General features: G+C 36.8%; 1 protein-coding gene across 1 annotated transcript; it reads left to right on the forward strand.

The window, feature by feature from the left end:
* The first annotated feature begins 7,659 nt into the window (after nucleotides 1–7,659).
* LOC145008485 (uncharacterized) lies at nucleotides 7,660–9,453 on the forward strand. Its single transcript, XM_078967085.1, has 5 exons — nucleotides 7,660–8,443; nucleotides 8,570–8,706; nucleotides 8,852–9,003; nucleotides 9,091–9,157; nucleotides 9,258–9,453. Exons 1-5 carry the CDS (start codon nucleotides 7,744–7,746, stop codon nucleotides 9,294–9,296), a joined length of 1,095 nt encoding a protein of 364 aa, XP_078823211.1. The 5' UTR covers nucleotides 7,660–7,743; the 3' UTR covers nucleotides 9,297–9,453.
* Nucleotides 9,454–10,286: the final 833 nt, after the last annotated feature.

The following is a 10,286-nucleotide window of genomic DNA, read 5'->3' on the forward strand; positions in this document are numbered from 1 at the left end:
TATATATATATATATATATATATATATATAATCAGGTACATATAATCACATATGATTATATGTATTTAATTGCATATGATTTTTGTGGATAATATTCATTTTTACGTTTTTAATTCAATAGTTGATCTTGTGTATTTAATCACATACGATTTATATGAAAAAGATTTATTTTCACATTCTTGATTCAATAAATCATATGTGATGAAATATATATAATCACATGTAATTATATACACGAGAACAACTATGGAATCAAGAATATTAAAACAAATTTATGTCCACATTAATCATAAGTGATTAAATACTTATAATCACATGTGATTAAATATATGAGAAAAATTATTTAAACGAAAAAATCAAAAATGAATATTGTTCATATAAATCATATGTTAGTAGATACATATAATCACATGTGATTATACATATCTAATCACATATGATTAAAGTTGACAAAAAATAATTATTGAATTGAGAACGCAATAATAACATATGTGATTAAATATATCTAATCACATTTGATTAAATATATTTAATCACATGTGATTAGATGTATCTAATCACATGATTTATATGGACAACAAATAATATTGTCCATATAAATCATATGTGATTAAATACAAATAATCACATGTGATTTATATACACATAATTACAAGTGGTGGTGATGGGTGGTTGTAACGCCCGTAGATCAGGGCTAGTCAAATTAGAGATAATGAGCATCAAAAATGACTTTTTTTATAGAAGATTATTCAGAAGGAGTAATCTTAACCAAGTTGTAGTATATGTTACAAGGATTTTGTACATATAAAGAATGCCGAAATCCGAGTTATAACGAAGAAGTTATGACCTGTCGAAGTTTCGTGACAGAACCGACACGACACAGCGCGACGTAAATAGTGAATTTACGTTAGAGCAAAATTTAGCCTTAGCGATCTAAATGAAAGTTGTAAAATACGTTAAACCGAGAGCGTGCATAAAAAGAACGTCCACATCTGACTTCGTATGAGGAAGTTATGATTTTTCTAAGTTTCAGCTTAACAATATGCAGCCTGAAGTTCAAATATGAGATTGACAGATTTCTAGCCGAAACAATCTAAATGAGAATCGAATATCTCGTCGATATTAGTTAAACGGTAAAAAGACAGATGAAAACGGACGTCGGAGGAAGAAGTTATGAGTTTATAACGGAGTTTTCCTGTTCCGGCCTACTAAAAATAATATAATAAAAATTAAAGTCAAAATTAGCCGACGGAGTCTAAAAAAACTTGTAGATCTTTTTTTACCTACGCGTGGAAAAAAAGAACGTTCAAAACGGAGCTCATATGCAATAGTTATGAATTTCTGAAGTTCGGGGTGCGAACCCCAACTCCGTGTCAGAGTTCACGACGTGAACACAGTGTTCACGATGTGAACTTAGTATTTATGACTTATGAAGCCTGACAAATTGAAAGACCCCAAATTTCGTATTTGAAAGACCAAAACTTTCATACTTCACAATATCATTACTCCAAAACATGCTATTTGCATATTCATAAAAGCAATATTTTACATTGATAAAGGGAATTACAAACTATTGGATACAAACTTTCTATTACAAAGTGTTATATATATATATATATATATATATATATATATATATATATATATATATATATCACATAACTACCAAGGATATTGTAATTTATACAAACATAAACTGTAGTACAAAAGTACTATTACAAACTATTCTACATCTTTCAATAGTATGTAAACATACTAGTTACTTATCACCTGCAATTGTTAAACATTGATAGGGTAAACGGTGACGCTTAGTGAGTTCAAAAATAGATACAATATAATGTTATGCTATATATATATATATACACTTCAATGTGGCAAAAGCAAAGAGGAACAACAAGATGTATGTGAGATCATGTGACAAGCGTTCATATCAATCAAAGACTTTATTCAAAGATATATTTTTCAATTCTTGATATACATCAATAAAGCTTTGTCCCAAATGGCATAGAAGACATGCAAATTCCGATTAACATCTTGTTAGATTTCAGGCTTATAGTCCTGTCTAACTATTTTCCAATACCATAGAATAGAAGTCATTCTCTTACGGAGACATGCTCTACATGGCCAGAGGCTACGTACCAGTACCAATGTGAATCTAAGTCCTTTCACTGATCACATGGTCAAAGGTATTACAATTGCTATAAACATAGCGAATAACACGAGAAAATAACTCAGAATAATAACACTGAAAATCACATAGCACATATAACACATAACATACAATTGTTCCTATATATTGAACTCACCTTAAGTTAACCGGGGGTTAAAATAGTAATTTGGACAACACTTCGGCTTTAAATATGTCTTTCTATGTTGAAAACCAAGAGCTTAATTGAAAACCGGGCTCTGCGAAGGTAGGGCTTCAAAACCGAAAAGATAAAATTTCCGGGCTTTTTGGGGGTCTTGGGACTTGTTTTGGGTGCTAAAATTGATATCGGGGCTTCGAGGAAAGTCAAAATGAAGAAAATATGGAAAGAGGGGCTAAAAGTGGCAAATTTCCAAAGTTAGTCGGAAGGTCTCGCAGCCCCCTTTATATAGGGCTGAGCCCGAAGTCGGTTTGGGAGGGAAGCAAGCAACGAAGCAGCTCGGTGGCATCAGCAGCGAGGGGCAGGTGGCGCGAGAAGCAAAGGCCACGAGGCCTGCTGCGAGGCGGGTAAGCAAGACGTGGAGGGGCGAGATTCGGACACCGCAGTGAGGCGCATCGGAGGCTGATTGGTTCGAACTTTGGTCGAATCGGTAGGTGACATGCGTCGGTCTCTGTTTGGGCCACGTCTCCGGTGACGCTGATGCTTCGTGTGAGTGACATGTCCGAACACTATTTATGCGAATTTCTTCGGTTTTCGGGCCCCGAACTTCTAAAATCCATAACTTTCGCATACGAGCTCCGTTTTTGATGTTCTTTATATGCACGCGTAGCTAAAATTACGCTCTACGACTTTTGTTTAGACTTCGTCGGCTAATTTTGAATTTATTTTTAATATTATTATTTTTAACAGACTGGGATAGGAAAATCCGTTAAAAATTCATAACTTCTTCATCCGACATCCGTTTTCGTCAGACTTTTTACCGTTGTACTACAAATGATGAGACCTTCGATTCTAGTTTAGGATGTATCGGTAAAATGTCTTTTGATCTAAAATTCGAGTTTTTAGCTCTCTACTGCTAAGTTGAAACTTCGAAAAATCATAACTTCCTCATACAAAGTCAGATTTTGACGTTCTTTTTATCAAATTTCTCGGTTTAATGAATACTACGAGTTTCATTTAGATTACTAAGGCTAAAATGTAGTTTATAAAAAAAACTCACTTTTTACGTCATTCGGTGCCGTGCCGGTTTTGTTGCGGATCTTCGGTTGGTCATAACTTCTTCGTTATAACTCGGATTTTGACGAGGTTTTCGCCTACAAGTTTCTAACGAGATTCTCTACAACATCAAATAATAAAATTGTACTTATTTAAAATTTTATATTTTCGCTAAATTTTACTATTTGGCTTTTAATTGTAATCTCATAAGACTTCCAATATTTTCTAAGTGATTCTAAACATAGTTTTACTTCATTTCTAGTAAAAACCATCTGTTAGAACTCAACACTCAATTTTACATAATATTTCACAATTTTATTCATTACAAAACACGATTTTAAAACGTGTATGTTACACAAATGCAAGTTGCGATGACGCACCTGATGACTACTGAACTAACGACGTGAATATTTGAGATTTACGACGTGAATCCAGAAAAATGGCCCTATAAATAGAAATCAAAGAGCAACCGACCTTAGTTTCTAATTCCTTCACTCTCTCACTCCTGATACCTTCTCTAGCCCTTTTGAAGCACCCTCGAAGCCTCGGTTTCATCCCGACACCCAAAGCAAGTCCCGAAGCCCCGAAGATCCAGAGGAGAAAAGAGTTTCAAGCCGAAGCTCTGCCCACGAGAAGCCCGGTGTGTGAAGATATCCCGGTTTCATAGAAGAACTTCTACTTGAAGAGCCGGTGTTGTGCGAGCATCGTCTAACCAAGTGAGTGTGTAGTTACTTTCTTCTACCACATAGATATGAAGTATTTTCTATGAAATACGTGCTATGTGTTTATACGTTGTTTGTTTACTTGAGATAGTTGTTAAATGAATGTTTTATACAGTTTTCTTAAATGATTTAAACTATATATGTAATTTATATCTACAAATATGTTGGATAGAACACGGGTAGATGAAATAGTTGGTGTGTGAGGAAAGATTAGTTTGAGGATGAGACGAAAGATGATATAGAGCACGAGATGAGGGTGACAGGTGAAAAATGAATGAAACCTTTACCCAAACGATGGCCCCTGTTATTCAACAGAGTAGGGATGACAACCACAAACTATTCTAGATAGTCCAATGGAACACTAGCAAGCTCGCAACTTGTAGGTGTTGTGGACTTGATGTTCACCGGTGTACTCTAAAAACCCTGGCAGGTATAGATTTAGTGCCTCATAATAAAATGATGGTAGCTATGGATTTAGTACAGTGTAGATGAACTTTGGTAGCTATGGATTTAGTACTGTAGAGAGGAACCTTGGTAGCTATGGATTTAGTACTGTGTAAATGAATGATGGTAGTTATGGATTTAGTACTATGTAGATTAACCTTGGTAGCTATGGATTTAGTACCGTGTAGATGAACCTCATGCAACAATGGACTTTGTGCCAATTCCTTAGGTCAATCCTTAGGAACGAATGAAGGAAGGATAGTCGATTCTTAGGGTAAAATCTTAAGAAATAAAGACGATAATAGGGATGGGTAATTGGGTTGATTGTTTGATGATTGAATATAATAATTATATTATTGTGGGTTGAAAACCCTATATGCTCACCAGGCTCCCAAGCCTGACCCACTCAGTTTTCTTTGCATTACATGTAATGACACAAGAGTAAAAGTCGGTGGACTTGACGAGAGATTTTGGATTATAGATCAGTAGTTATAAATAACTGTTGTAAGGTCTATTCTATACTGTTTATGCTTTTGGTCTATATCGGAACATGACATCTCGAGTTTTTGTTATTTAATGAAAAATACATTTCTTTAAAGAAATGCTTTGATAAATTCTTATCACATTTTGTTTTGGGAACAAATTCCGCAACAGTTTTCTTTACACGATTACTCTGATTTTAAAACAAGGCATAAACAAATCGGTCATTTCTGGCCGTGAAAAATAGGGATGTCACAGTGGTGGTGGTGTGTAATGATTTTTGGTGGTGGTAGGTGGTAGGTGGTGGTAGTGGTGAAGGATGGTAGGGGTGACATATAGGATGGTGATTATAATGGGTGGCAGGTGGCGGTGGCGAGTGATGGTGATGGGTGGTGGAGACGGGTGAATGCTATAGGTGGTGGTAGTGAGTGGGTGATGGTTAGTGGTGGGGATGTATGTTAGTTTTGGTGGGTGATGGTGGGGTGGTGATCGGTGATGGAGGCGGGTGGTGGTGATAGGTGGTGGGTGATGGTGATAAGTGGTGGTGGTCGGTGGTGATAAGTAGTGGTGGTGGTGGTAATGAGGGGTGGTGGTGATGGATGGTAGAGATAGGTGGCGGTGATGGGTAGTGGGTGGTGGTTGGTGGTAATGGCAGGTGGTGGTCATAATTATAGGTAGTGGGTGAGTAGTAGTGATGGGTAGTGGAGGTAGGTGGGTGGTGGTTTTGGTGATGGGGGCAGGTGGTGGTGGTAGGTGATGGTGATGAGTGGTGGTGTTCGGTGGTGATGGATAATGGTGATGGTGGTGGTGGGTTCTAGTTTTGGTGGGTGGTGGGTGGAGGTGGTGGCGAAGAATGTTGCTGATGGTGGTGGTGGTGGGTGGTGATGGGTGGTGATGGTGGTAGGTGGTAGGTGGTGGTCGATGGTGGTGATGAGTGATTGAGGTAGGTGGCAAAGGTGGTGATGGGTGGTGGAGGTAGGTGGTAATGGTGGTGGTTTTTGTGGGTGATGGGTGGAGGTGGTGGTCGCAGGTGGTGGAGGTGGGTGGTGGTGATGAGTGGTGGTAGTCGGTAATGATGAGTAGTGGTGGGTGTAACGGTTAGTGGAGGTGGTGGTGGGTGGTATGTAGTGATGGCGGGTGGTATATAGTGGTGGTGGGTGGTGGTGACTGGTGGTGGTGGGTGGTGATGGTGGTGACATGTGGTGGTTTTGGTAGGTGGTGAGTGGAGGTAGTGGTGACGGATGGTGGTGGTGGGTGATGATAGGTGGTGGTGGTGGAGGATGGTGATGGCGAGTGGTGGTGATGGGTGATTGAAGTGGGTGGGGGTGGTGATGGTGGTGGCGGGTAGTGGATTTGGTGGGTAATGGATGGGGGTGGTGTTAGCGGTGGTGATGGTGGTGGCGGGTGACGGTTTTGGTGGGTGGTGATAGGTGGTGGTGGTGGTTGGTGGTGATAGGTTATTGAGGTGGGTAGGGGTGGTGGAGGTAGGTGATGATGGTTGTGGCAGGTGGTGGTTTTGGTGGGTGGGGGTGGTGGTAACGGGTGATGGTGGAGGTGGGTGGTGATGAATGGTGGTGGTCGATAGTGATGAGTGGTGGTGCATGGTGGTAGGTGTGGTGGTTGGTGGCCGTGGGTGGTAGGTAGTGATGATGGGTGGTGTTGGTTGGATGGTGAGTGGTTTTGGTTAATGAGTTTTGTAATTCTTTGTAACAATTGACTGGTTTTTATGAATATTATTTTATAATTTTAATTAAAAAAGTCATGTGGTTAAAATTTGTTCTTAGATGTTCTCACAATAAGACATGTTTTCGATTGAACGCTATAGATAACCCAATCCAACCCATGCAATAAACGGGTTAGTGGGTCAAAATTCTCAACCCACACCGTCTAATTTTGGGTTGGGTCAGTATCGGATTACAGGTTGGGTCGAGAGTTGCCACTCCTACTCCAAGCTGACCCGGTTTTTAGTCGCTTTAAAATAAATAAGTGTAAACAAGTATATCCGATATATAACTGGTCAAATCCAATTTTCACCGTTTCTTTTTCGGGGTTCCCTCGATTTGATTTGTAACAGTTCCAGTTATCAAGTTATAATCTGGTTTCCAATATATAAAATGTGATCCGATAAAATACAATCACTTCAAATATAACCGATCGCTCAAATTGGTTTTAGGTCGGATCCGGAACCATATCGGCTAACCGATCGTGTGTGCACCTCTAAATTTTCAATTCTCCATTAAAGTTTTGGTTTTTTCTTCTCAAATTGATTATCTTTCTGCCGAAGTTTATCGAATTTGTGTCTATCGACTTTTAGATTAGTATTTGCAAGTATGTTCCAAAATTTTATTGGAGGCACTTTTCTTATAAGTTAAGATGCTAATAAAATTTAGCAACAATAATGTTATATAATACATTACTAAACTAGTAATTTAGTACTAGTAAGTTTGACACTTTTATCAAACATCTGCCTAAATTTTTAGGAATAAAGTAAAAACAAATGTCATTGTCAAAATAGCGCAATACCGAAATTGCTTAAGTCGAGGGGCATTTTAGAAACCATGCGTTTTACGAGGTAAGTTTTGAAACATTTTAAAACTTCAGGAGGCTTAAATAAAAATAACAATACCCCAATTTTAAACAGGATCATTCCCACGAAAACCCTAATTCAAAAACCCAGTCGACTAACCTGAGGAAAAGTGTAAGATTTCATCATTGTATATACTTAATTTCATTAAATGGACATTGATATAGGTAGGTGGATTCTCGAGTTCCTCATAAGCCAACACTCACTCGACGATCGTTTATTAAACGTTCTAATTCGCGTTCTTCCTTTGCCAAACAACGACCCAAGCATTACAAAGAGTCTGCTCTTGCGAAAACTGGAGTCTGATATCAAAAAAGGTACAATCTCCGAACGCACTCTCGAATTCTTAGAACAAATTGAAGAATTGGATCATAGAGAAGGAAATACTAAGGTTTCTGAAGCCATGAAAGCAGCGTATTGCGCTGTCGCCGTGCATTGTACAGTAAAGTTGATTGAAGAGAGTGGGGATGATGATACATACAAGTATTTTTGTGCTGTGAGTAGGATTTGGAGGGGTAGGATTGAAAAAATGGAGAAATTTGATGTGGCAAACGGAGTGGGCTTGGTTTCTGATGATTTGCTGGGTTGGATGAATGATCTTGAGGCTGGCGTTTGGGTTCCAAATTATTTTGAAAAAGTCTTGGTGAAGTATAAGGGATTGGATGCAGTGGATGCCGTTTGTTGTTATGTCAAGGAGGCTAAAGAAAAGATGGGTCCTACGTTCCTTGAATTAGTGGCTGAGACACTGGGTGAAGAGGAAGAACATCATGATCAGATTAAAGAAGTAGCTGCAGATGCTGCTTCAAATGATGATCAATGTGTTAATGCCAATCTCAATAGAGAGGATAAAGGTAATTTCAATCTAAAGCTTGTTAATAGAAAAACATTTTGTCTTTGGTTTTGTATCAGTGTTAACGATCATAATGCATGTGAGAATGTATCAGAATGATAGTTGCTTCATTGTGACTGTATTGTAGGTGTCCATAATAAGGTTGGTGTAGATGATCCCAGTCCCTTGTGTGATCATGGTGAAGCCCTAAATGCTAATGGAGATGATCAAAAGGAGCCTAATGTTAGCATAATGGAACAAAATAGCACTGCCCATGTCTTTGAGGTAATGCCTTTTGGCTTTTGTGCATGTATCTTAATTTGAACTCTTAACATTTTTGATGTTTCCCAACTACAAACAGATATCTTTTTTATCATATGATAAAATTTTATAGATGCATTAAGTATAATTAATTAAAATCTCTTTGTAGTGGAGTGACTCCATTGATAATTCCAACAAAGATTCACCAAAAAAGCGACCCATGACACCTCTCAAGCACAAAAACAAGAATCTCCCACAAGCAAGAAAGAAAATGAGATGGAGTATCACAGAGGAGGACACTCTGCGAACAGGAGTGCTAAAGTAAGTCATATAAAATCTTTCTTTATTTCACTTTTTTTTTTTTATTTGCAGTTTTATAGCTCATATAACTTGTATTCCTTTTTGAAGATATGGTAAAGGAAATTGGAAGCTGATTTTAAATATATATCGTGACATATTTGTAGATAGAACAGAGGTAATGCATCATTATTTTTATAAGTTGCATTTGTTACATGAGTTTGGGGCTATTTTTATGATAAGGACAAAACTTACAATTTGTAGGCGAATGGTTTCAGGTTGATTTGAAGGACAAATGGAGAAATTTGACAAGTTGACAAGTCAAAACAATCAATTAGATTCCTTTCAAAGTTTCGGAGATTTTAGTGAAGAAGTGTTTTATGATTGTATATTTTTGGCTATGATTGTTAGGTAAAAGTTGGTTATGATTGTATATTATTCTCATGCTTAAGGATTACATTTTTTTTAAACAATTTTCATGGTTGATACAAAGTTAAGAATCAATTCTTTTAAAGTTAAAGTTTCTTGTAGCTTCATGATATTAGTGAGTAGTTAAATACCTCTTGTAAATGTGCAACAAATAAGGCATATTATTTATTATACAAGAGAATGAAATAAATAATATATTTATACAAGAGAACATTTTTATTTACCAACTAAAATAAATAATTAGTAGTTGTTTATTATTGATTGATCAATATCGAGCTAAATAAATAAATAAATGGGTTTATTTATCATAAATAAATAAAAGAGCTTGTTTAATTAAAAGACTTAAATTAGTGTCAAGGAAACAGTTAATGGATCAGACGACTAAATTTGGTTACAAAGAAAAGGCTTCAAAAGCTCACCAACAACTTGTGTATGATTTTATTCTTAATTGAGTCTAAATTTTATGCTTGAAATGATTGTAACTATGTTATATGCTAGGACAAGAAAAAGGGTTGCAAAACATGGTTATCTAATAAACTACCAAGTGAGGATCAAGATTAGGAGATGAATTGTATAGTCATATGTATTGGATTCACACTCGTTGGGAGACAACCTAAATGATTACATACATGTAAAAGTGTCAATCATGGAGATGATGAATTTTTGTATGATTAAGTAATGATTTATATTAGAAACCTAATGTTTAAAAGATTGTGAACTATAAATTTTTACACTTTATTATACATGGAAATTACCATATTTATTTGTCAATTCACTTACGAGATAATAATATCTCATGAAGTATGTTTACCATGTGATTAATGTATCGGTAGGAAGTAAGATGTTAAGATGAGAAACAAGCTCGTCTTTTGGAAGTC

Source organism: Lactuca saligna, chromosome 8 (genome assembly GCF_052625555.1).
Source record: "Lactuca saligna cultivar CGN05327 chromosome 8, ASM5262555v1, whole genome shotgun sequence".
Taxonomy (NCBI): domain Eukaryota; kingdom Viridiplantae; phylum Streptophyta; class Magnoliopsida; order Asterales; family Asteraceae; genus Lactuca; species Lactuca saligna.

Coding starts and splice junctions, on each gene's coding strand:
- LOC145008485 (XM_078967085.1), top strand. CDS start 7,744: ATGGACATTGATATAGGTAGGTGGATTCTCGAGTTCCTCATAAGCCAA. Junction 8,707..8,851: donor GCACTGCCCATGTCTTTGAG/GTAATGCCTTTT, acceptor ATCTCTTTGTAG/TGGAGTGACTCCATTGATAA. Junction 9,004..9,090: donor CTGCGAACAGGAGTGCTAAA/GTAAGTCATATA, acceptor TCCTTTTTGAAG/ATATGGTAAAGGAAATTGGA.